This window comes from Zootoca vivipara, chromosome 13, assembly GCF_965207765.1.
Source record: "Zootoca vivipara chromosome 13, rZooViv2.hap1.1, whole genome shotgun sequence".
In the NCBI taxonomy this organism is placed as follows: Eukaryota; Metazoa; Chordata; class Lepidosauria; order Squamata; family Lacertidae; genus Zootoca; species Zootoca vivipara.
Window position 1 is genome coordinate 16,278,940 of NC_142596.1, and position 27,450 is coordinate 16,306,389.

General features: G+C 43.5%; 2 protein-coding genes across 6 annotated transcripts in view; both read right to left on the reverse strand.

Moving 5' to 3' along the window:
* The window catches only part of CEMIP (cell migration inducing hyaluronidase 1), a 158,811-nt gene that overhangs the window by 57,338 nt on the left and 74,023 nt on the right, over window positions 1-27,450 (reverse strand). The window contains exons 2-3 of the mRNA XM_035132099.3: window positions 7,253-7,359; window positions 1,404-1,553 (exon numbers count right to left, since the gene is read on the reverse strand). Coding sequence (XP_034987990.3) covers window positions 1,404-1,553; window positions 7,253-7,310 — 208 coding nt within the window. The 5' untranslated portion in view covers window positions 7,311-7,359. The remainder of the gene's footprint in view (window positions 1-1,403; window positions 1,554-7,252; window positions 7,360-27,450) is intronic.
* LOC118093031 (cell surface hyaluronidase CEMIP2) overlaps window positions 21,628-27,450 on the reverse strand; it is a 98,381-nt gene continuing 92,558 nt past the window's right edge. For 4 of the 5 annotated variants that reach the window (XR_015946760.1, XR_015946761.1, XM_088656508.1 and 1 more), the window contains one exon: window positions 21,628-21,965. Coding sequence is in view for 3 of the 5 variants with exons in the window: in XM_088656506.1 (XP_088512632.1) it covers window positions 21,751-21,965 (215 nt within the window). In the remaining 2 variants the exon portion in view is untranslated. The remainder of the gene's footprint in view (window positions 21,966-27,450) is intronic. The other variant, XM_088656507.1, reaches the window with a different exon arrangement.

Here is a 27,450-nt window from a genome sequence, read left to right on the forward strand (position 1 = left end):
CCAGGAACAAAGGAAGGCTCTGTGTAACTCAAATTTTCAGTACAGGCTAGAAAACATGGGTCACATGTGAATGTGGCATTGTCAGGGCCAGCCCCAAACATTTTGCTGCCTGAGGCAGATTAGCACCTTCCCCCCTGTGAATAAGTCTATGCAATATGCTTTTGAGCCTAGGTATTTGCACCTTGGGAACATCAGGATTATTTTCTTCTTAAGTCCATGCATATAGCAGGCATAGGCAAACTCCGGCCCTCCAGATGTTTGGGACTACAATTCCCATCATCCCTGACCCCTGGTCCTGTTAGCGAGGGATGATGGGAATTGTAGTCCCAAACATCTGGAGGGCCGGAGTTTGCCTATGCCTGGCTTATAGCCCTGATTCAGTGCCTATTTTGCACTAAGAAAACCTGAATTCTGACACCAACATATATTAAATTATACAGATATGTTATTTTGCTTCCGATAGTCACAGGGAGGAGAAAAAGGAAGTCTTACTCAGCACCTCCCACTCTCCAAACCAACCTCTTGCAATTTCAGCAGGCAAATAGCCTCACACTTTGCCATAAAGACAAGAAACTTAACAAAAAAAAAATCCTCTGAAAGCTGAGAGTTTCAATGTGCTGAATTCTGCTTTGAGCTGTTGGCACAGAATATGAATATCCCTGGCCTTGCTTCTTAATGTTGGCCCTGCTCAGCAAAGCCAAAGAAGCATTGGTCAGTCTGAAGGACAGAATAAAAGTCTATTTCAACATCGCAAGTAAGACCTTTGAATCAGAGTTTGAAAGGGAGCATGCCAGAGTGTGTCCACTTCCTTATAGCTCTGCGGGGCAGTACTGATCCTCTCCAAGTCCTCCTCTATGCAAATCGACTGATGCAACGTGAGCCATGTTGTTCTACAAGCAGAGAAGCACTTGTGGAGCAAAAAAGCTCACATGGATAGTGTTGGTTGACGCTACCAGCCACTGCCTTTTTATAGCAGTTTGTGCCTCTGCCTCATCTTGTAATTACATGCATAGTGCATAATTAGCAGGGCGTTGAAAGAGGAAGTCGCAAAGCAGCAGTGATCAAGCATGTTGGGTCGCCTTTGCAATTTCCCCAGCCAGAAAAGCAAAACAAGTTCAGATGCACACAACATAGCCGGTCAAATCTCACGCACCGCAACATCCCAAAGCTTGGTTTCTCCTGGATATGCTGCCTATTAAGTGGGTTTATTTTCATGTACAGGGGAAGCATTCAATCCTGAGTGTGTGTAAGCTGCTTTGAAATTTTATTTTATTTTCTGCAGAAAGCATGCAAAGGACGTGCTCTAATGGTGAGCTTTATGGGCACCCCCTACAGAGGTTTCCCTCCAAGGCCACAGCCAACTGACCCAACTATTAACTCTGTTTTGGGCAAGCTAAGCTTACCTCCATTTGTGATGTTGATGGAATGGACCGTGGCAGAAGACGATAAGAGGAGCTTTCGGCCTTGGCTGATGTTCACCTGGTTTTCTTCGTCATGCCCAGGGTTCCAGAGTTCCAGCTCTGGATCCAGGTCAGGACAGGATGAGGCCGCTCCTGCAGGGATAAGCAAAGGAAGCGGTGAGTGACATGAGTCTGTCTGCCACTAGGCATAATGGGTAAAATGATACCACATCTGGCAGGCAAAAGTTCTGGCTCATCACTGTATTATTGTGCACCCCACATTTCCTCCAAGGAGTTTGAGGTGGCATATGTGGCTCTACCCCATCTTCATTTTATCCTAACAACAACCCAGTCTGTTAGGTTAGGCTGAGAGACAGTGACTGGCCCAAGGTCACCCGGTGAGCTTCATGGCTGATTGGGGATTTGAACCCTGATCCACCCAGGTCCTAGCCCAACACTCTAACCACATACCATTCAAGATTTTACAGCTGAACATTGGCACCACTTTGTGTAGTATTTTATAACCCTCTTCTCGCACTCCAGGTTCCGCCAACCCCATTTCTGCCACCTCTTTCTCTTTGGGGAACAACCATCGCTCCATGGTTAGAGCACCTGCTTTGCATGCAGGAAGACCCAAGTTCAATCCTCAGCCTCTCCAGGTAGGGCAGGGAGAAGGAAGCCTGTAGGCCAGTGTTCTTCAACCTGCCCCCCCCCCAGGTGTGGGTGGACTACAAGTGCCATCATCCACAGCCAGATTAGCCCAATGGTGAAGGATGATGGGAGTTGTAGTCCACTCACGTCTGTGGACCCCAGGTGGAAGAACATTGGTCCGTCTAACTCAGTACTGTCTACACCAGGCATCCCCAAACTTGGGCCCTCCAGATGTTTTGGGCTACAATTCCCATCTTCCCCGACCACTGGTCCTGTTAGCTAGGGATCATGGGAGTTGTAGGCCAAAACATCTGGAGGGCCGCAGTTTGGGGATGCCTGGTCTACACCAATGACAAAGCAGCCTCACAGGCTACACATGCACAAACACACAGACACCCTGACAAATTGTTGAAGTTTATTCTTTGTCTGCTATGCACCCTAACTTTACAATTTAACCTCTTCCTTATTGGCTTCTGAAGCAGCCGTTTTATTAAGTGGGCTGTAATCATGCTGTTTAAATAAAAACCAAGAATGCTTAAGCATATTTAATCTCACAGTGGAACTGGCTGTACTTAAAGAAACAAGCAGTGAAGCCTACCAATATATAAATATACTTGCAATGTACTTGGAAGAACAAACACATGAAAATAGGACAATGAACATAATACTAAGGAACAAGCAGTTATAGATCTGTTTCAACCGTCAAGTCTTTTTCCAAATATTTCCCAATTAGTCCCAAGTCCTTGGGAAAGTGTTCTCAAAGCAATTTTCTTTGGGGAACAGGTCCAAATAATTCTAATTGTTCATCAGGAGCTGGTAAGAATTATTTTAGCTAATCAGTAAGTAAGCTGAACACAGGGGGTTTATTTTGGCACACTTCCCACAGAGTATTTTTTTTTAAAAAAAAAAAACCTTTCCAGTGACTTAGAACTAATTGGGACATATTTGGGAAAAGACTTAATAGTCAAAATGATCCATAATTGGGTGTTCCATAGAATTAATCACCATTGTCCTATTTTTATGAGTATGGTCTTTGAAGTACTGTATAAGGACCCTCAGTGCATGTCATACTGCACTTAAAGAAGATTTGATGCAACTCAACATGGAAGGTCGGCGGTTCAAATCCCTGCAACGGGGTGAGCTCCCGTTGCTCGGTCCCAGCTCCTGCCAACCTAGCAGTTCGAAAGCACATCAAAGTGCAAGTAGATAAAACGGACCGCCCCGGCGGGAAGGTAAACGGCGTTTCCATGTACTGCTCTGGTTTGCCAGAAGCGGCTTTGTCATGCTGGCCACATAACCTGGAAGCTGTACGCCGGCTCCCTCGGCTAATAATGCGAGATGAGCGCGCAACCCCAGAGTCGGTCACGACTGGACCTAATGGTCAGGGGTCCCTTTACCCTTTACCTTTAACACACATTCAGTCTACAATTCTCTGGGAATCAGCTCTGCTGAGCACAGTGGGAATTACTTCCAAGTAAACATGCATTGGGCTGCATTGGGCTGATAATGTTCACTACAGTATTTGGACTGGCAGTGAGCTGGGGTTCAAATGCACAAACTGAATTAGAGATCAACACCCCACATGCTCAGAGTAGACTTACTGGAATCAATGGATTCCCAGAGTGACTTAATCAATCCCTTTTCCCAAGGAGCTCTGGGAGGGGAATAGGGGTCTCCCAGTGACTCTCAGCACCCTTTACAACCTACAGTTCCCATAATTCTTTGGGGGGGAGCCATGACTGTTTAAAGTGGTGTTGTGGTGCTTTAATTGTATGGCCCAGATGTGTCCTTTAAAATTAACCTGACAACCAACCCCAATTCCTCCCTGCCAAGTCTCTCTGAAAGGAGGATCACATTTCATTCTTTTGCCCTGTAAATCCTTTCCACTGCAACTATTCAGGAAATTCTCTGACTGACAAGAGTCATACTGTTGTGTGTGTTTTTCTTTTCTTTCCTTGTGCCATTGGAAAGATAAATTGAGAATTCTAAACAAACACTCTCCATCTGCATTGAGTTTCCTGTCACATTCCAAAAAGAAAAGGGGGAAAAAAACAAGTCCAGGGCTGAAAGAGACCCTGGAAAGGGATCAGTCAATCTGCTAGCCTGTGGTTTCTCGACTGAATCCACCTTCGCTCTTCTCTAGCCTCAAGTGACCAGCTCTAAAGGACAGAGTTCATACATTCCATAGAGCAGGCATGGACATGGGATAGCTTGGTAGATCTTCCGAGTGATTTGCAATAAATCCGGAATCCAGTAAAATAACGATAGCAAGTAAATAGCAGAACAAAACCCAAACCGACTTTCATTGTGTTAATTTCTGTCCTGTAAAATATTAATGGTTGGCACTGATCAACACCCCCCTTGTGCAATTCTGCAGGTCAGTTTTAATATATTTCATTATGTTGGTTTTAACCGCTGAATGCAAAATATTACAATATTGCTTTGAATTGTTTTATGTAATTTTATCGTTGCAAGATGCCCTGGATTCCCTTTGGGAAAGAAGAGCAGGGTTTAACTCTGAAATATATAAATAAGTGAATAAAACAAATCTCCTTTGTCGCACACCCTAATCCTCCCCTCCAGGTTACTACAGAGGCAAAATATCCTCCCTTTGTTTTCCTTCTTCCCTTCGACTGACAGCCTTAACATTCAAAGGTCCAGGGAGTTCACAGATTCCTACCATACTGTAATTTACTTTTTAAAAACAAAATAACATTTTACTTTTTTAAAAAATGAAAAAAATTATTCCACATATAACAACATCAAAATGAAAAAATATATACTTCTGCAATCCTGAGGAACCCTAGAGTATCCTGAAACCACTGCATTATATTTGGGTGTCCTGCACTTCCACACCTGGTTTCCTAAATTATAGATACAGAACTACTTAGGCACAGTGTTAGACAAACTCTGAACACCAGGGGCCAAAAACTTCAGGAACCGTTGTGTTCTCTTCTAAACTTCCTTTTTGGCATCTGCCTGGCTGCTCTTGGAAACCGAATGTTGAGCTGAACGAACAAACTAATGAAAGGAAGATTAGATGCTCTGTTGATTGGGCTATAAAAATATTTCAGGGAACACCTGTTTGGGCTCCTAGAAGGAGATGCGCAGCTGTATGAGCAGAAGGGACAGTTTTAATAGCCTATAGTAATGACAGCTTGAGCAAATAATTCAAGAACTGCATGAGAGAATTTCACCTAACACAGATGGCGGGTGGTTAGGGCTTAGGAAGCAAATCAAAGAACTGGCTGCCTGCTCTCTCTGCCAGGGAGAGAGACAGTTTTACAAGGTGCATCTCGGCACCTCTCCTCCCTACTCCAGCACCCGTTTGCCTCCATCACAGATGAAATTTCACACCCAGCTGCGAATTTCCTCTTCTCTCCTTTCTCCCAGGTCAGATTGTATTCTATCCCTCCTCTGTCATTGCGCAGGGATTAGAAACAATGGGCCCGAGTATAGCATTAGGTTTTTTTTTTGCTTCCTAATGAAAACTTCCTGAGCACGAGAAGCAAAACAGGTAGTTAAAGAGAGAGTAGCAATTTTGAATTCTGAGCGTTCGTTTCTGGAAATGTGTTTCATAAAAACAGGGCATGTTCTAACTCAGTGTTTCTCAACCAGTGTGCCTCCAGATGTTTTGGGACTACAACTCCCATCATCCCTAGCTAGCAAGACCAGTGGTCAGGAATGATGGGAGTTGTAGTCCCAAAACATCTGGAGGCACACTGGTTGAGAAACACTGTTCTAACTGATCTACAGAGGTTGCTGGACTTCAATTTCCCCCTTCCCTGTCCATCAACCGCACAGGCTAGGGATGATGGGAATTGGAGTCCGGAAACACCTGGAGAGCACCTCCTAAAGCAGTGGTTTTCAACCAGTGTGCCGTGGCACCCTGGGGTGCCTTGAATGATGGTCAGGGGTGCTGTGGGCAACACTGACCTCTGTCCCGATTTCCTTTCCTCCCTCCTCCTCTGCCCTCTCATGTCTCTGCCTCCCAAAGGCTTGGACAGCTGTTTATTGCAGCAGCCCTGGCTATAAGCTCCGCAGGTGAATGGTGCCTCTCCCAAGGAAAGGGGAGAGGAGAGGAGGCTGAGGGAACCCTCCACAAGGGAGGGTGTTCGAAAAAGGGTGAGGGGCTGCCAGCTGTACAGGCAAGGGGTGACATAACTGGGATCCTGAGCCCCACAGGGGTGCCGCAGAAAGAATGTAGTTGGTTAAGGGAGCCATGGACTCAAAAAGGTTGAAAACCTCTGTTCTAAAGAGTAGGTACTGATGCAGCAGAAACTTTGCTGAAACGAAGCAGGCCTGGGCCTGGTCTGTGTCTGGATGAGACACCTCACAGTAGCCCCACAAATGCCACCCTGAGTTCCACAATGGAAGACATGAAGGATAGAAACCAAGGAAGACAAAAGAAAAAATATGTTCAATAATATGCAGCTTCGGGGGGGGGGGTTTGAGGGAGTGGTGAGTTGTAGGGGGAGGTACTTTAAAATCCTAAGCCACCCACTTTGAACCTATGGGATTTTAAACAAACTTTAGCACTCCATATTGAATGGCTTGAGCACCCGTTCCATCCGTGTAAATTTAGAAAAACATGAACTGAGAGGAACTTTGAAGCTATTTTCGCCCTGAGATGCGTTTTAAAGCTGCCCAGCGACTGAGAAACTACAGAGACCCCCAAAAATACCTTTAAGCTTTTCAATGAATTATCTGCTTTTGGGGTGGGGGGGTGGGGGGAAGGAGAGGTGACACTCCCTTCCCAGAATAAAACTCTATTAGTATTTATGTGCCGATTTAAAAAAAGATTTTTGTGTGTGTCATTGTAGTTGCCATTTTTTGAAACAAGCAAATAAATAAAAAGGAGGGCGTTCCTAGCACTTTGGGGTTATGTGCAATTTATGAATCCCATCATATTTCACTTATTAAATTAAATGGGAAGTTTTTTAATGTTACAATGTTTTATTATGTTTTTGTATATGCTGGAAGCCGCCCGGAGCGGCTGGGAAAACCCAGTCAGATGGGCGGGCTGCAAATAATAAAATTATTAATTATTATTATTATATATACAAACAATTTTTAAAAGTGTTTTATTTGCAGCCTGACTTAAGAACCCCTCACGATATTTTTTTTAAAAAAAGCAGAACACAAAATGTGGAAAATAAAATGAATATTGCGGCCATTCAATTAAATCCACCCAGACTTACCCATGTGTACAGCAGGGAGCATAAATGCCAAGGCAACTAAGCAGCTGGTCAGGAACATGTTTGGGTGTGGAAATGCCCTTTGAAGATATCCCCTGTCTTCTGAAGACCTGTAAAAAGAAAAGCAGTTTGAGAATGCTTCGGGGGTTTTTGCACAGGTATGGATACAGTGGTACCTCGCAAGACGAATGCCTCGCGCAACAAAAAACTCGCAAGACGAATTTTTCTATGGCTGTGCTTCGCAAGATGAATTTATTTGCTTGCTTTTTTTTTGCTTTGATTTGTTTAAATTGGAAAACCGCAAGATGGAATTTTCGCAATACAAAACGACTCGCGGAATGAATTAATTTCGTCTTGCGAGGTTACCGCTATTATTATTATTATTATTATTATTATTATTATTATTATTATTATTATTATTAATGTGTTATGTGTTATGTGCTATGGCCAACCGGCTAATGCAATAAAATTTTGATTTGTTTTGATTTGAATTTCGTCTTGCGAGGCATCACTGTATTTATTTCTTTTCAATAAAATAAAATGAGGTAAGGTTAGGCTTGATTGTATGACTAAGCTTATATTGGTTTATACCTTTTCCTGACTCAGCAGAGCTAAGACAGCAAGCGTGCTTTCCATACCACACCTCACACTTAACTTTTATGCAGGCTTAAGATAACATGAGCCGCCATTTAGGATTGTGTATATATATATATATATATATATATATATATATATATATATATATATATACTAAGTATTTACAGGGTGGGGCAGAAGAAGAATGTCCCATGTTACAGGATAATCCAGAGGAATGTGGCATGGAGAACACAAGTGATGCAGCTCAGCATGTAAGGAAGGAAGAAAAACTCGGTAAAAATTATGCCAAGGTTCAAATTTGGCAAACCGGTGTCAGCTTGAAGATGCATACACACCACAGCACAACAACCAACAGCAGCCAGATTTCACAACCACACAAGCAAGCATTCGGGAGAATCAAGTTAACTGGCTCCAACAATGCAAATGAAATCACAACACTGTGTTTGTGTGCATAGGGTTTTTTTTTTTGTTTTAAAAAAGTATTTATTAGTAGGAGTCGTATTCATTTATATACCGCTTCATTGCCAAAGCAGTTTCTAAGCAACTTACAGGTGCAAAACCAATTACAAAAATATAAAATAAAATGCAAACATACATTCGTTAAAATGCGCAATGAAACAATTCCATCAAAACATTCGGCGAAATCTCCACAATTAAAATGTGAAATAAAACAAGCCCATTAAAACAGCACAATAATTAAAGCAATTAAAGCCAGGAGGTTCAGGACAGATTTATCCAGGTGACAATACCTCATAAAACATGTCAAAGTAATAATGAGGAGAACCACTACTGACCACAATATAAATCACAGCAATTTTTTTTTAAAAAAAAGAAAATGCATCAGAGGTTAAAAGCCCAGGGAAATCAAAATTATTATTATTTTATTATTCATTGAATTTATATCTAATCTTTCTTCCCAAAGAAACTCCGGACAGCAAACACATCCATTATACCCTGTCCCCCACCTGCAAAGTATTCTAAAACAGTTAAAATGCTTTAAATACAGTTAAGAGTGGGAAAGATCACCTGATGCCTGAAAGACTTTAGTGTAAGGAGGAGGAGGAGGAGGAGGAGGAGGAGGAGTTTGGATTTGATATCCCGCTTTATCACTACCCGAAGGAGTCTCAAAGCGGCTAACATTCTCCTTTCCCTTCCTCCCCCACAACAAACACTCTGTGAAGTGAGTGAGGCTGAGAGACTTCAGAGAAGTGTGACTAGCCCAAGGTCACCCAGCAGCTGCATGTGGAGGAGCGGAGACGCAAACCTGGTTCACCAGATTACGAGTCTACCACTCTTAACCACTGCACCACACTGGCTCTCGACACCACACTCTGAAATGTCCCTATTTTCTCGCAGGATTCAATTACATACCAGCAAACGGAAGTTGTTTTGGGCTCCACCTTAACACAACATTGTATAACCACCCCACCAACAAATCAGAATGAAAGCTCAAGAAATAACTGGCACAGTCTCACCTCCTTGTAGACAAATCAGGACAAAATGCTCAACAAACAGGTTGTCTGGAAGCAACCTAGGAGGCATGTGAACTTCCCAGGGTCCCACAAATGGGGAAACATGATAGAGAAGGCATTTCCCTAACCCAACACACTGTCAAGATGGTGGGGGGGGGACCCATACAAGTTTTTTATGGGGGGGTTCTTAAGTTGTTGTGGACAGTATGATGGGGAGGAAGCCATCCCCTCAAGTATAAAACAAATAAAGTCGGGTGCAAACCAGAATGTGCTATATAGAGATAAGATTGGGATTAAAATTCCGCTTCCCTCATTCACAACTTTCAAAATGCTCCCGCCACCCCTCCCGGGCCACCACCAGTGTGCACTTTTAAAATAAATAAAGCTTCTCGTGATTGTAACGTCGCAAGAGATTAAACTTCTGAGTGGCCTCAGCCCTGCTGCTCCTTGACAGCTGCTGCAGTATTTAGACTAGCAGAGATGCGTCAATTAAATAAAAGGGTGTCAGAAAGCTTGTTAGGAAGGGGCCGAGCAGGACGGGTAGTCGGTGCAAGCGCACACAAAACGGGTAGGAAGCTACTGTGCCCAGTTTTACACTTTAAGGGAATCAAAATGCGGGGGGGGGGGGAACCAAGTGCACGGCCAACGTTTTAACAGTGTTGACATTCAGTAAGCCAAGGATGTTATAACAAGCCTTCGCTGCAATTACCCTAAAGCACATCAGCCACCGTTAACACTGGCCAATTTTTCTTATATATTACTTCAGTTGGAAATGCTACCACTGCATATAGGCAAAACATTATGATTCATTATGATGCACACTACCACGCCACTTTAAATGTAGATCGGTTGCTGATACTTTATTTTTGGCAAATGTGCTGTGCGAGTGTGAGCAGAGGTTTGGATAGTGCCCTCTTAGTGTACAAAATAGTACACCTGGAGGCCTTCACACCTTGTGCCAGAGCAGGGTGGTCTGTTATGGCAAATGGGGCACTGCCCCATCAATCTCAGTGTGCCCTCAGCCAGTCTCCATCCGCCTGTCTCATAACAACCAGTTCTAGGGATCAGACCAGGCTGTCAGCTCCCTTCCTCCTTAGTGTCACATGCTGGCTTTGGGGTGGGGGGGATCAGCAGGTAGGAAGATGGGGAGAAAGCAAAAATGAATGGTCTCTGCCTATCAATGGCTTCAGCTTCACCTACTTGCAGGGCTCTCTGCCTTCTGCCCTCCCAGTCCTCATGGTCACCAAGAGAGAAACTCCGATCCAACTCCCAAATTTCTTTTAGATCCTGTTTTACAACAGTTCTAACACGGGTCTTCATGGACTGGCAAGTGGCTCTCCGGGGTATTAATTAGGAACATTTCGTAGTCCCATCTGGCATCTCCAGATGGGATATGGGCCATTTTTGCATGTGCTCTACCACTGATTTTAGATCATTCAGGGAGAATATGTTGGACCTTGGAAATATCAAAACCGGTCGCTTCTGAGTCAATCCTTCCAGCAGACTGATTTGGTTCTGAGAAAGAAGCAGATTCTCTGTCCAGTGGGTGTTTAAATCTCCATATGTCATTCAAATTAAAGTTTTCCACCAATTTGAAAAAGGTCACTTCCTTAGTTTCTGTTTTCCTTATTGTCCTGTCCATTTCTAGGGAGACTACCCCATCCTAATGGAGATTTGAGCTCAACAGGGAATTGAAGTGGCTAGGTTAGGGCTGCCATATCCAGGAATCGCGCTCTGAAAATGGCACCCAGGCGGATTTTTGCCAAATCGGCAAAATGGCCAGGAAATCCCGGGCGCATGGCAATCAGGGCGATTTTTATTTATTTATTATTTTTTTAAATGCTTTTGAAATCCTTTTTTCAAAAAGCCTTAAAACTATCTCTCTTTATCTCTCTATCTATATGATGTTCCCCCAAAAAGCTCAACAACTTTGTCATATATATAGAAAAATTGAGAGGCGCAAGCCTAGGTTAGGTCACTACAGTACATTGTCCTTCTTTGGGTGTTTATGTCCACTATTCATCTTGCTTTCATTATCAGTCGAGAGAGAGGCAAACCCTCTCATCATTCCATGGTGGGCTGGTGGCAGCTCTAGTTCAAAACATCTGGATGGCACCAACTTGATAACGGCTGTTCTAGTCATTAAAGAGATGGTGACCCTACACAACAGGAGTTTGTTGGGTTTTGCATTAGACCAGCCACTATGTTGAAGGGGCCCTGACATTATTCTTTGGCAAACAAGACACACACTTCAGGCAAAAGACTGACAGTACTAGTTTAGAGTCATGCATAAGTATTTGATTTGGGGAGGGGGGGGGAGTAATTGAATTCTTTCAAATTGGAAAAAAACAACCCTAACTCTTCTATTTATCAGCACCTTAAGCCAAGAAGAATTTCAGAATATTGCCAGCTGGCCGTTTTCTTAAGCCTTATGACTCCAGAGTCGTGTGGAAATAAAGCAACTGCATTTTATCTTAACTTGAACTGTTGCCCTGCTATTAAGATCTACAGTGAAGTAATCATTTCTGTCATCAGCTGGCCATATATTTAAAAAATATTATATGGGAGGGCCAAAGCTGAACAAGCACACTAACTTGCCCTCTTGCCGCAGTGAGCACATTGCTATCTAAAAATATTTATATACCACTATGCAGTGCTTTTTTCTGGGGGGGGCATACTTTTGCCCATTTACTGTATTTATTTTTCCCAATCAGAACTATAAAATTGTGATGTTCTTGAGTCAAAATGAGAGTACCCCTAAACATTTTTTTAGAAAAAAGCACTGCCACTATGTCATAAAATAATCAAAGAGGTTTACAACAATAAAATATTCATCTGTGCAATATAAACCAAATGAAAAAGGCACCCTTTGAATCTCTATTTTACATGATGGTTCCTGAAATGAAGAAGCGGGTTTTCATCTGTGTGGATACAATTGGGTGCCATTTTATATTAAGATGGTGTACTGAAGTGCACTGATTTTAACCACCGATTACAAAGCTGCAGAGACGTGGTTTTTCCCCCTTTTACTTTCAACTCCCATGCAGTGCCAGGTACAAGGCTACTGATTGACCTATAAAGCCCCAAGTCAGGCATAGGCAAACTCGGCCCTCCAGATGTTTGGGACTACAACTCCCATGATCCCTAGCTAACAGGACAGTGGTCAGGGATGATGGGAGTTGTAGTCTGAAAACATCTGGAGGGCTGAGTTTGCCTATCTATGCCTGCCCTAAGTAGTTGTTTCCTGTCAAGGAGCATGGAGCTTGATTCTGTGTCCATGGGAGCCCTCTGCCACCTCCTGTTACCCCTGCTTTTCTCCAAGTCAAGTTTCCCCTCCCAAATGGCTGCTTTGGGACAGTGGGAGACGAGTAGTTAAAGTGCAAATGCTTTTTCTAAAAGTCCAATTCCTTTTCAGGACAATCAGCATGACACTTGCCCATCCCTAATTAAAATAATGACTCAGGACCTCGATTATTCTCATTTGTCCATTGTATAGCCACTCGCAGATAACTTTCTTGTTTTCAAGCATTCGGCACGATTTCAGATGGCAGGAACATGTGATGAACAACAAAAGCCAAGTCCTGCGGACCTTACATAACTACTTGGTTTCAACCTTCGCCGGGACACTTGTTACATGTCCTGCCACTGGCTTGCTTTTAAAAATGAAGTTTGCATTGACTGGCAAGAAGGGAAAAAAAATCTAACAGCAGAATAGGCTATAGAAAAGGATTCCCGAGTAACCAAATTTGGCCATGATCAATGGTAGACATACATTTTCAAAATGATCTTGATATTGTGTGTTTATATTGTAAGCCTCACTAGAACCTTAAGGCATGAAATAAATCCTATAAAATACTTGTTCGTTTGCATCTCTCTCCTTTACCAAAGGTGTCATGGGCTTTGAAGAAACCCGATCTCAGGATGCAAGAGAGAAACATGCTAAGAGGAAGGCATGCTTGGCAAATCCAGACCGTGATCAACTCCTGCCTGGAAAGCAATGTCCCCACTGCAGAAGGACGTGTGGATCCAGAATTGGCCTCCACAGTCACTTACGGACCCATTGTTAAAACCGTGTTTATGGAAGACAATCTTACTCGGCTACGAGTGATCGCCAAAGAAGAAGAAGAAGAAGAAGAAGAAGATGCTAATTTAGAGACACTTCCTTACGGGGAACATGGAGATAGGGAATTTAGAAAGGATCCCTAGAGAAGACCATGCAGCTGCAGAACCCATTGTTGCCCTGAGCTTCCTAGGCTGCTTTCCCCTTCCTCCTTACCTGCCTTCTCCAAGCATGCAAACCATGGCAAGAGTGAGGGGATGGATGCAGCATCATAACAATACAAAAAGAGGCCTGCTGCATCAGGGCAATGGCCCATCTAGTCTCACAGTAGCCAATCCATTGTCAACGGGAAGCCTGCAAGCGGCATCTGAGTGCAACAGCATTTTCTGCACTGTGATTCCCAGCAACAGGTATCAAGAGACATATTCACTCCAACAGCGAAAGTAGAATGTAGCTGTTGTGGGAGCTGGTCATTTAGCTTCTCGGGAGGCAGAGAGCAGTGCATTTTCCAGCATGGAAATGCAGTGATAGGGAAAGCAGCATCAGCTTTATTTCTGCTTCCAAAGCAGCACTTTAAAAGGTTTTTTTAAAATAAAAAATAAAAATAAAAAAGTGGCAGGCTTATCATGCAGCCAGCACAGTGAAAATCTTGAAGGTCTCTCCAGTTCCAGCTGCAAATTCTCAACTCGGCAGAAAGAAAGCAAAACTTAGCCATTAAAAAGCTGTTTGGCAACAGCGAGAGTAGGATTTACATCTCTTATTCTGGCTAGAGGCTCGCTTTGAAAAGATTCCCAGCTGTTGGGATCTTTCCAAAGAGCAAATATTAGCAGACAATGCTAAAAGTAGATACAGGAAGCAGTTAGCCAGGGACCTTCAACAGCTGTTTACTGCAGGTGTCAATCTCTTGATATAAAATGACTGCAGCGTGAGATCTCAACCCTGTCCCTATTCCAAAGGACAAATTAGCAGGATTAATTGTATAAATTAAAAACCCATAGCACCCAAATATGATGGTTCCTGTCCTCCTTCCTCTACATCTGCTGGATTTGAGCTATGCAGGAAAGGTGGGTACTCAATAGGTTTGCTCTGCATTCTTCAATATCAAACAAAAAACGCAGTCAATAAGCTTTGATTTTAAAATTAAACCAATTAACCTGAGTTCACTTGCTCAAATTACTTTAGCCAACCAGTACTGGGGGAGATGCAGCTGTTCAAACAGAAGCAGATTATGTTCTGCCCTGGATGTGTTTTGCATCAGACCATTGATATTATCTAGGCCAGTACATGCTGGGCTCCAAAAGACAATTTTGGCACTTGGGGTGGAAGGATCCGTCCATTTCGGTTCACACAGTTTCTCATTTAACCCATGTTAAATTCAGGTCTGCACATTTCTGCAGCAGTTCACATTTTGTTTTTTTACAAAAACCATGAGCATTCACCAGCATTTTTTCCTAATGCGTGAATGTCTCCTAATAAGTACATTCCTGTATGCAGCTTTGAATAAGGTATACACATTTTCCCCCCAAGCAATGAATCCTAATATAATACATTTTTGTATGTTATTTTCCAGAGCCTATTTTTATGCACAGTTCCCCTTACCACATGCATTTGGTTGGAGAACGGCATTGCAAAATTCAGGGAAGTGCAAGGAATTCTGCAAGGTGGCATATTGTTCCAGAAACTGCAAATTTGATCAATTTGGCTTTCAATGAAAGCTGATCAACTTTATCCCTGACGCCTACCTAACTTGGCACCAATGGATTCCCATCTGTGGCTAAGATGAAAACAAAAACTTCCGGAGATCGGAAGCCTGACAGTCCTAATCTATTCAGAAAATCAAATTCATTGCAGACAGACAGGTAACAGCTTGAAGAGTACCTGTGATATTCCTGACAGCTCAGCTGCATTTGGGCTTCCTCCATCAATTCGTTGTGGATCAAGAGATTATTTTTTTCCCTACTCGGCCCAACAATTGCCTTTCCAGTGGCCCAGCAGGTTAGCAGCTGAACCCATCTGCCAATCCCTGCTCCTGCAACTGCTTGCTTTTATGAAGGAGGGTGGGGCCCTGGTTGTTTTCCTTTGTGCCTTGGTGGCACCAGCCTTGTTTACGTGTGGCTCACCTCACCTGGCCTCCCCCCTCTTTTGGGGAGGATTTAGTCCATATGTAATTTTCCAGAAGGTCAAGCTTATTGTTCCTTCAGCTTCAGTGCTGCCAGTTCTTCAGCCTTTGCCTTGGAAGGAAAGTTTAGGGCATTATCATACTGGCGAGTGAAGGGCAGGCTTTTCAGACATAGCAAAAAAAAAGGGGGGGGGTGTTATCACAAAATATGTTTTAGAACAGTTTGGTCTCAGTTTAAACCCAGGAGTTGCTTTGTTTAACTAAATAAAAAAAATCCTTCAGTAGCACCTTAAAGACCAACTAAGTTTTTATTTTGGTATGAGCTTTCGTGTGCATGCACACTTCGTCAGATACACTGAAACAGAAGAGCCAGACCCTTATTTATATTCAGAGGGTGGAGGTGGGGGGGGTGGGAATGGGTGATGGGCTGATAGGAATGGTGAACCTGTTGATAGCTGTTAACGACTGCTGATGACTGCAATTGGTCCTGCGGGGGGGGGGAGGACAAGGCACAAAAGAAAGCTAGATCATGCATAATGAGATAAGAATCCGATATCTCTGTTCATCCCAGGTGGCTCCGTGGTTTTAAGCTTGGTAATGAGTCCCAATTCAGCAATTTCTCTTTCTTGTCTGTTTCTGAAATTTTTCTGTAATAAAACAGCTGCTTTGAGATCTTGTATAGAATGTCCTGGGAGATTGAAGTGTTCTCCTACTGGTTTCTCTGTCTTCTGGTTCCTGATGTCAGATTTATGTCCATTTAAGTTTTCTCTTCTCCCCACCGCTTCCACCTTCAACTCAAAAAAATCCATTTCTGTGTCAGGGGTGAAATTATGGTGTTTCCTGACATGATGGTAGCAGCAAAAAATGCCTTCTTGGAAACATGTAGGCAAAAATCTGGAGCTGCTCCGATTGGTTGCCGTGTGACAAGGAAATAAGTAATTGGGAGGTTTGTGGTTTTCTACAGTTGCACGAAACTGGTTATTAGATGCAAAATATAGCATTCTAAGCACCTCTAGGTTTTGTTTCCTAAAATAATAATAATAAACTTCTGGTTCTCAAGGCTATGGACGTAGGTTTGAAAGCATGTGGGCAATGCCCGAAGGAACCTCAGAACCCAGGAGAGACTGAGCACATTTTAGCCCTATGCCCAATGGTAGAGCTCCCACAGCCCACAGAGTTTTCTGCATCCTGCCGTGATAGAGATGGGGGAAGAAATTCAATTCAGTGCCTATTTAAAGGCAAATTTACCTAATTTGAAACTTTCCGAAACAATATGTAGAATGGAACACAGCTGTTCTTCCAAATTCGCATCTCTGAATTTTGCAATGTGCTTCTCCATTCAAGTTATGTGCACAAAAGGCACGTATTTTTTTAAAAAAATGGCAAAGTATGCATCAGTGAAAATAAGTTTCAAAAATGCATTATATTAGAAATATATAAATATTAAGGGGGAAATGTTTTGCAAAAATGTGCATATTGGGCAAAATTGCTTACAAAAATATATACTTTAGGAGAAACTTACACAAAAATGCTGATGAATTTTCATGAGGAATTAGAAAGACAAACAAATCACAAAGCGATCTGGAAATCACTTTCAACGGAGGAAAATGAGAAGAACCAAAATCAACAGATTTGCTCAGCAAACACAAGCAGAATTCTATAGGATGTTATGAAACTCATCTGAATCATTTAAACACAGAGATCACAGAATCCAGCGTTTCTTGGTGTAGAATTCCAAATTCCTTTTAGTGTACAGTGTAGCCAAGCTACCTCACTTACCTGGCTTGGGAGCTAGGTACCCAGTTGAATGAAGAAAACCTACTTGCATTTGACCCTTTATTATAAGAGGTTTTCTCTGCAGAAACCTGCAGCTGAAGCTTTTCAGGGCACAATCAACGACAGCTGCTAATTGCTGCAGATCAAGCAGCAACACCCCCCCCCCAATAAGAATACCAAGGATTTTCTTTGGCCAAAGGCGCGCAAAGTCAAAACAGGTACAAAACTGGTATACATTCGTAGTGGGCACAGAAGTATTTGAAGAATGCATATTCTGTGCACCCCTTCGTTTGGTTTCCACCACCTCTAAATACTCCCAAGATATGGTACATTTAGGAATTCACATTTCTGTCAGCAGGGACACATTTATTGTGATGGATATGCAATTACTGCTGGGCTATCGGAGCACACAGTGTACGAAATAGGAAGCTGATATAACAGCAGTATTAAGCCTGGAGTGCAAATATGCAAGATGTGTTGGGTTATCATATGTCCAAGGTCTCCTCTGACAGCTCTCTCCAGAACTAAAAATACTTAAAAGGGGGGAAAGAAGAAGAAAAACAGCTCCCTTACCTGCTGTTCAGCAAATCCCTCTTGGGTTCTCCTTCCTTTCCTTAATCTGTTTCCTTTCTGGCAGTTCTCAGGTGTCCTTCTGCCACACAGCACTCATGAGGGGAAAAGGAACCCTGTTTTATTTGACACACTTTTGAGTCGCGTTAGCAATTGGTGTGCCGTGGTTTGGAAGCAAGTCAGTGGAATGATGTCAGGCGGGCAGGCAAGACGGCCAGCTCAAGAGGGGAACTTACTCACCACCAGGGAGCCAAACTTTGGCCAACAACAGTTAAGCTTAAAATGAACAGGATATTTCTCTGACTTTTAAACGCAGGGGTCAGGAAACCTTTTGTCCCAGGGCTCAAATGTGGTCCTCCAGGCCTATCAAGTCCTCGGGATACCCAGGCCATACCTCTTGTCAGCCCTGCTCTGTGTGCTCCTTGTGTGCTTTGGCCTGGATAGAGGAGGGATGGATAAGCCAATGCAATTCTGGGCTGCATCAATAGGAGTATGGCATCTAGATCAAGGGAAGTAATAGTACCACTGTATTCTGCTCTGGTCAGACCTCACCTGGAGTACTGTGTCCAGTTCTGGGCACCACAGTTCAAGAAGGATACTGACAAGCTGGAACGTGTCCAGAAGAGGGCAATCAAAATGGTCAAAGGCCTGGAAACGATGCCTTATGAGGAACGGCTTAGGGAGCTGGGTATGTTTAGCCTGGAGAAGAGAAGGTTAAGGGGTGATATGATAGCCATGTTCAAATATATAAAAGGATGTCATATAGAGGAGGGAGAAAGGTTGTTTTCTGCTGCTCCAGAGAAGCAGACACGGAGCAATAGATTCAAACTACAGTACAAGAAAGAAGATTCCACCTAAACATTAGGAAGAACTTCCTGACAGTAAAAGCTGTTCGGCAGTGGAATTTGCTACCAAGGAGTGTGGTGAAGTCTCCTTCTTTGGAGGTCTTTAAGCAGAGGTTTGACAGGCATATGTCAAGAATGCTTTGAAGGTGTTTCCTGCTTGGCAGGGGGTTGGACTGGATGGCCCTTGTGGTCTCTTCCAACTCTATGATTCTATGATTCTAAGTGTGAAATCTCTGATTTGTGTGTGGAAGGCAGCTTGCTGTACAAAAATGAGAGTGGCATCCATGGCTCCACTCACTACAAGCATGGGACCTGTTCAAGAAACCCTACTCTGGTTACCTCAGCAAAAGCGACCACAACTCAGCAAGTTGTGTGCTGCAGCAGCCTCATGAAGAGTTTCCATTTCACGTTGTTCTTCACAATCCCACTATATAATTATACAGGAAGAAAATATTTACCCCCTCAGGAAGGGGGAACATAGGAGGTACAGTTTTGCTCAAAACAAGCCTCAGAAACCAACATAGACCTTTCCATCAAGGTCATTTTCTATATGCAGATCAACGTACAGGGTTCCACAACATCTGGGTCAGGAGACCATAAGCTTACCAGAAAGAAAACAGAGGTTTTCAAAAACCGTTTACCCCCCCTTCTTCAGATAATCCTGACAACACCCATTTTCCACTAAAACGTTGAATGAAATCCTTGAACATTGCAGATGATTCTGGATCTTGTTAGGAACATAGGAATTGGACCATTGGTCCATTTCGTGCAGAATTATCACAGACTAGCAGTGAGCCATCACAGTTTTAGACCAGGGTGTTTCTCCGCAAGACTTGGGAGATGTCAGGGAATGGTAGTTTGTTAACTACCTGAGGGTTATTAGGCGACCTCTATTCTCCCCACAGAGCTACAATTCCTAGAGTTCCCTTGGAAGAAGGATTAACTGTTAAGCCAGTTTGGAAACTGTAGCTTTGTGAGTGGAATAGGAGGTCTCCTAACACCTCTCAGCATCCTTAACAAAGTCCCGGTCCCAGGATTCTTCTAGGGGAAGCCCTGGCTGTTTAAATTGGTATAATACTGATTTAAAATGCAGAGTGCAGGTGGGGCCTGGGTGACCTTGAACAAGCCACCCTTCTCTCTCTGCCTAAACTACCTCACAGGGTTGTTCTGAAGTCAAAATGGGGAGGGAAAGAATTGTGTTCCTTGGAAGGTGGGGACATATATAAATAGGATGGCTTGGTAAAGAACCTGGAGCCTGAGCCCAGCGAAGGGCAATTTATTCCAGACTGAAATGCTTACAAATCCAGCACAGAATTCACAAAGCAGATGGATAAAATTATATAACCGTTCACTGCACGGCACATGCCAAGTTAAATGGAAAAAGGAAACTTTTACTCTGAGATTAGACAACTAAGTAAGTGGGTTTGTCGCCTTCCATTTCACTTTATGAGTGGAGCTCCACACCCACGGAGGTTTCTTGAGACCAACATTTTTAAAATTTATTATCACATTTATATGCCTCCAAGAAGTTCAATGTGAGGCACACATAGTTCTCCCTCTCACTTTATCTTCACAACAGCCCTGTGAAATAGGTTAGTGATTGGCTCAAGGTCGCCAAGTGAGTTCCATAATTTGAACCCTGATTTCCTATGTCCTAGAGCACCACTCTAACCATTACACAACACAGCCCAATAGCACAATGAATGTAATTATTACAGTGACATCCCTCACCTTAGAAGGTGTTATTGTCATATACTGTATGTTATTAAGCTTTAGATCAGTCATGGGCAACCTTGGCTCTCCAGATGTTTTGGAACTACAACTCCCATGATCCCTGACCACTGGCCCTGTTAGCTAGGGATCATGGGGGTTGTAGTTCCAAAACATCTGGAGAGCCAAGGTTGCCTATGCCTGCTTTAGATCCACTGTTTTGTGCCTGGATCCCAGAAGCAGTAATTTTGTTTTGTATGAAATCCTATAGGGACAGTTCCTATGGGAACTGCTGCAAGCGATTCCATCTAGGCATGTCTTAATTGGAACTTAGTCTTAGGCCCAGAATATGTAAACTGTCTGGATTATGGATGCAAGGAGGAAGTGATTTCTGTGCTGTCCTGTGTTCATCTCAACCAGCGCTGTTTCTGTTCTACTACAGTTCAGCCTCTGCTGAAACCCACATTATATGTCTTGCTATCTGCTCTGGCTGAAGGTAACATAATTTTCAACACATTTCCACGGAAGGGAAATGCCAATGCAATACAAAAACTAACAAGTGGTATTCAATTAAGTTTTATTCAGAGTAGACCCACTGACATGAATGAGCAAAATAGGTCTACTGTAAGTAAAACGTAGTTGAATACCACCAAACAGAGTTACTTACCTAAGTTCATGGATTAAAAAACAATAGTGAATTCTGCTCATATCAGCTTGCATAATTTCCATTCCTGACCTTGGGTGAACCTGCAAATTGTGGCAATGTCTGCTCCCATTTCAGTCTTTGACAGAATTATCTGACATCCCTAGTCTGGATTTCCCCTAAAGCAATTGAAAGAGCAGATACAAGATGGGCTGCCATTTCCCTGATTTTGCCGTTTAGAAAACACACATCAACTAGAAGAAAGGGAGGGGTGCTACATTAAAAAAAAAAAAAAAGATGTTGGGCTAGCATTACCCATCCCCATAATGAGATTGCCAATGCCAGCATTCAGTCCTGGAATACACTGAAGTGACATCAAAGAGTGCCTCTGTGCAAATGCAGAGTGCATTTTTGTTTTTCACTGATTAATTGCACCTCACCTCCACATTTCTAGGATTAAAGAACAGAGCTTTCAGGATAGAGGTCTGGCTTCCAACCAGACTTAAACCACAGCACTATTCTGGATAGAAACGAAAAGAGTACAGGCTCTGAAAAAAAAAAACACAAACTACACTTCCCCTCCCACTTTGTCATATCAGAATATATTTATTAGCTGCAAAATAAAGTTATTTTTTTTACAATCTTGTAAAAACAAGAAGACTAGAGTTATGCCCCCTCCTTACAGGCAAGCCAACGAACACAGCACAGTTCAGTTGTGTTTGTTTTCTAGCCTTTGTGGAGTTTTGCCCTCCTCGGTTTTCACAAAGTCTTGAAGTTTTGTTGCATCAACTGAGCATCTGTACTCTCTCAGCACCAGGGGCACATAATATTGAAGAGAAGCGGATTTCTGATCAGCAGCGTGGTTGTGGATTTTAATCCAGTAGGGTGTGGGGTCTCCTTTATATCCAAGCATCGCAAAACTACCTATAGGGATGGAGAGAGAGAGAGAGAGAGAAGGAGTTGGGGAGAATGGATTCGATTACTATCAGACAGTTAAGCAAATAACCTACGATAATCCTTACATTTTTTGCAATCTTAGATTTTCCAAATTCCTGTGGAGTCTTAGTTACAGGTACCGTGTTTCTCCTAAAATAAGACGTGCCTCTAAAATAAGCCATGGCACGATATTTTAAAGGCAAAAATATATAAGACATCCCCCCAAAATAAGACATGTTGGGGGGGGTACCGGTACCTACCCGACCCAGCGGGAGCCGGCAAACGCAGCAGTGCGCGCCGAACCCCAGCCCAGCGGGAGCCCCAGTACAGAGACGCGCCGAGCTCCGACTGAACGGGCCCCAGGACCCGGCAGCGGGCGGCGCACGAAGCCGCAGGACCCAGCAGGAGCTGGCAGCAGCCCCAGCCGCGACGCGCCGCACCGCACGAAGCCCGGGGACCCGGCAGCGGGCTCAGCGGGCGGCGCGCGAACTCGCAGGAGCCGGCAGGAGCCGGCAGCAGCCCCAGCCGCGCCGCGCCGCGCCGCGCCGCACCGCACGAAGCCCAGGGACCCGGCAGCGGGCTCAGCGGGCGGCGCGCGAAGTCGCAGGAGCCGGCAGGAGCCGGCAGCAGCCCCAGCCGTGACGCGCCGCACCCCACGAAGCCCAGGGACCCGGCAGCGGGCTCAGCGGGCGGCGCACGAAGTCGCAGTAGCCGGCAGGAGCCGGCAGCAGCCCCAGCCGCGACGCGCCGCACCGCATGAAGCCCGGGGACCCGGCAGCGGGCTCAGCGGGCGGCGCGCAAAGTCGCAGTAGCCGGCAGGAGCCGGCAGCAGCCCCAGCCGCGACGCGCCGCACCACACGAAGCCCAGGGACCCGGCAGCGTGCGGCGCGCGAAGTCGCAGGAGCCGGCAGGAGCCGGCAGCAGCCCCAGCCGCGACGCGACGCACCGCACAAAGCCCGGGGACCCGGCAGCGGGCTCAGCGGGCGGCGCAAGAAAGCCCTGTACCATACTTAACAATGCTGTACCATGCTCAATAAAAAAATAAGACATCGCCCGAAAATAAGCCGCAATGTGGTTTTTTAGAGAAAAAATAAATATTAGACGTGTCTTATTTTAGGAGAAACACGGTAGGTAGCCGTGTTGGTCTGACGTAGTCAAAACAAAATTTAAAAAATCCTTCCAGCAGCACCTTAGAGACCAACTAAGTTTGTCATTGGTATGAGCTTTCGTTCGCATGCACACTTCTTCAGAATGCACACGAAAGCTCATACCAATGACAAACTTAGTTGGTCTCTAAGGTGCTGCTGGAAGGAATTTTTTTATTCTGTGGAGTCTTGATCACCTTCCTTGACAAAAACTATCAATAACCGATTTGTTCTCCACATAACCAACTTTTTTCTTTCTTCAAACCTTGCGTTTTAGTTCATAATAAATACAATGGTTTGTATTTATGGAAGGAGAAAATATCAAAACAACAATGCATACAATAGATCCATAAAAAGTCCATAAAGAATACATAGAATACAATAAAGAATACATAGACATAAAGATGGATATAAAACCATTACATGATACTTTCATATTATCACTAAGATAGATGTTTTCCTCTAACTTACTATGTCATTATATATATATATATATATATATATATATATATATATATATATATATATATATGAATGCACTCAGTTTTTCAAATAAATAAATAGGTTGCATACTTCCCCCTAACTCTTGTATGAACCAGCTATCAAACCCTTAAATCTAATCCTCTAGCAACGGTGTTTATATTCCCCCTACCCCACCCAAAATTGTGGCATATTATTATGCTAGCAGCTGTTAAAGAGACATATTATCATTTCTGTATCCTCTCATTCTTTTACATTGTCAAATAATAAAATTAGTTGATCATAACCTAAAGGGGTACTAATTTTATTTATTACAGCAACGCAGAAAATCCTTATTTTACAGCAGGACCAAAATATTAGACAACCAACTTCTATTTACCTTTTTGAATACATGCATGCATCTGAGAGGTGCTATTAACAAAAGCAGACACAGGTTCCGTATCGCATACTCATCCACACACTGTAAACATCCCTTACGTTGGACATTGCTCAGCATAATTGTAGCCCAAGCTTCTTAAAGCCAGTTAACTTGCAGATCTGATATCTGAGTGCCCCTGAACAGAATCTGAAGAATGGAATCATACAGACAGAATGAAAGAACCCGGTGCTAGTGAATCAATTCTTAAGAGTTTGCACACCCATTCCTGTACCAGTCCACTGCCCACACTGGCTTTCATCCCAGTATTAGTGGAAATTTCTTAACATCTGAGTGGCACTATTTATTTACCTACTCATTTACTAATTAAATATCCGCTTGTGGATGCTGGCCATCTAGGGTGTGTGTGTATTAGGACCCACAAGACTCTAGGGGGCCCACCAGCCCCAGAAACCACCTTAAACTGTCACATATGATAATCTGATTATATATGCAGCAGTTATCCAACATTTCTGTTTTTAATTTTCCTCTGACAGAAGCATGCCAAATCTGAAGCTGGCCTGCCACTACCAATCAGAGAGGCCTGCACTGGGAATTTCCCAGAGGCTAAGACATGCACTAATGTAGTGACATCATGGCACATGTCTTAATGCCATCCGGCTTTCTACTACTTTTTGGAGAGCTTCTTGCCACAGGCTTTCCTATGCTGGAGACTACTTCTCTGGTCTGCCTCCCTTTCTAACTAAATAAAAAAATTCCTTCAGTAGCACCTTAAAGACCAACTAAGTTTTTATTTTGGTATGAGCTTTTGTGTGCATGCACACTTCGTCAGATACACTGAAACAGAATCCACCAGACCCTTATGTATATTCAGAGGGTGGGGGGTGGGGGGTAATGGGAATGGGTGATGGGCTGATAGGAGTGGTAAACCTGTTGATGACTGTTAACGACTGTTAATGACTGCAATTGGTCTTGCGGGGGGGGGGGAAGCAAGGGCTGAGGTGCTAAGGAAAGCTTGATCATGTATAATGAGATAAGAATCCTATGTCTTTATTCATTCCAGGTGGCTCCATGGTTTTAAGCTTGCTAATGAGTTGCAATTCAGCAACTTCTCTTTCCAGTCTGTTTCTGAAAATTTTCTGTAATAAAACAGCTGCTTTGAGATCTTCTATAGAAGATCTCCCTTTCTAACTGCTATAGTTGCTTACGTTTAAACGCAGAGTGGAAATCTGAAGGAACTCCTGCTCCTGGTGTGGAGCTTTGTTAAGTTTCTGTTTTAAAGTGGAGGGAGCCGGCGTACAGCTTCCGGGTCATGTGGCCAGCATGACTAAGCCGCTTCTGGCGAAACCAGAGCAGCGCATGGAAACGCTGTTTACCTTCCCGCCAGAGCGGTACCTATTTATCTACTTGCACTTTGACGTGCTTTTGAACTGCTAGGTTGGCAGGAGCTGGGACCGAGCAACGGGAGCTCACCCCGTCGCAGGGATTTGAACTGCCAGCCTTCTGATCGGCAAGCCCTAGGCTCTGTGGTTTAGACCACAGCGTCACCCGTGTCCCTTGAAAAGTGTAGGACAATGTAATTAACAAGCGTGAGGGCAAATACTACCACACACCTTCAAACTGGCAGGTGGTGGGTTTTTAATCAGCCTGACTGTGATGATCCAGACAGGAATTTGTCTAGGATGGAATGTGGACTATGGGGAAAGTTTAAACACCCCCTTCTCTGTGGTCCCTCCTCCAAGCGCTCTCAGAGTCGTGAGTGACATTGCCCTACTAACACCGTGTTGAGGAATTTATGCACTGCTGAGGAAAGCGTCGCCTACCACAAGTCCAATGCTTTTTGCTTACAAAAGGCATTTTTGTGAATGTGTTTTCTAATCGCCACCCCACCTTAAACTAAACCCTGTATTTCCACTACAAAAGGATAATACTGTATTGCCGACTACTGTAGGAATGCACAACTCTCACACAAGTGCAAAAACAGGACAGTCAGTTGTTCGGCGATCAATAAGGGCCAGGGGCAAAATTAGCTCATCTGTGCCTGAACTATTCAGCAATATTATAGAGGCAATTCAGCATGACTGCTTTTTAAGTTTGGCACAGGGGATAAATTTGTACCAGTTTGCATTTTAAGGTGAACCTATCTAAGGCACATTTCCCAAAGCTATGCAGACTGAAACATATTTGTCCTTCAGAATTAGCTCTTCTCTGAATTTTGCAATGCTGTTCTTGCACTGCAAAGAGAAAGAAAGAAAAGTGTATTCTAGGGCAAAGCATGCATACATTTGTGCAGTGCTTTTTTTCTTTAAAAAATGTTAAGGGGTACTCTCATTCTGTCTGACACTCAGGAAACGCCACCATCTGGGGTAGCAACGGAACTGACGATTCACCCGTTAGATGCACAAAATGTTAGGGGTATGTGTACCCCTGTGCTCCTCCAGAAAAAAGCACTGCATTTGTGAAAATAACACAAAAATGCATTATATTAGGGGAAATTGCTTGCAAAAATGAGTTTATTAGGATCAAAAAGCTGATAATTTTTTAAAAATTTTTTAAAAAATAAAGTTTGCAAGCCAGTGTGGAAATGCATCAAACTGAACTTAAGACTGGGAAAAGAAGAAACTGAGAAAAACCTAAACCAACAGATTCATCCATCCTTATTTTGACAGTAAACTTCAGGCCGAATTGCAGTCTGAAGTTCTTGTTCGATAGCATCAGCTTTCCAAGGGTGGTGCTAATGAAAACCACAGAACCAAAAAGCAAAACAACACTACTAATCTCTGACTGGAAACAAAATCCAAGCCCACTGTTGACCTCTTAAGCAGCTAAGCTGAACCACGGGCAGTTGGCTGACTGACAGCGTTATCAATTAAAGAGTGTTACAATTTTTACAAGAAAAAGGAAAAAGAAGTGAAATTTGGCTATATTGCCTGTCTGCTTTTTCAATTGAATTGCTGTAGAGAAAAATCAAGGTACAATAAGGCATATGTGCCAATTACCTTTGCACAAATACCATTTAAAGCACAATTTTTATGTCAGACTAGCCGAGACAGATTTTCTGACCTGTTGGGAGATCACTGGTATACTTTATAAAGATCCTTACAGAATGAACGGATGGGTCTTGCTGAGTCTGTTACTGTGAAAAGACAAGCAATTTCCAGCTGCACAACTGCAGCCTGGGAAGAGTCCTACTGACACACAGCATGGCTTCTCAAAACAGATTCCAGCAAAACAGCTTTCAGGGTGTTCAAAGGCAAGCAGAGTAATACAGGAGCAGGCATTGCTTGCACACCAGGCCAGATTTATCACATCCCTTTCAAACTGAACGCCCAGTCCTATTTTGCAATGAAAACAAAACAAAACAAAACAAAACAAAAACTCAGAAAATTAAACCAAACCCTGCACCCCCTTTCTCCAACTGCAATAGCGAGGGGCCTGACATGTCCTTGTCCTTACATGACCCCTGGGACCT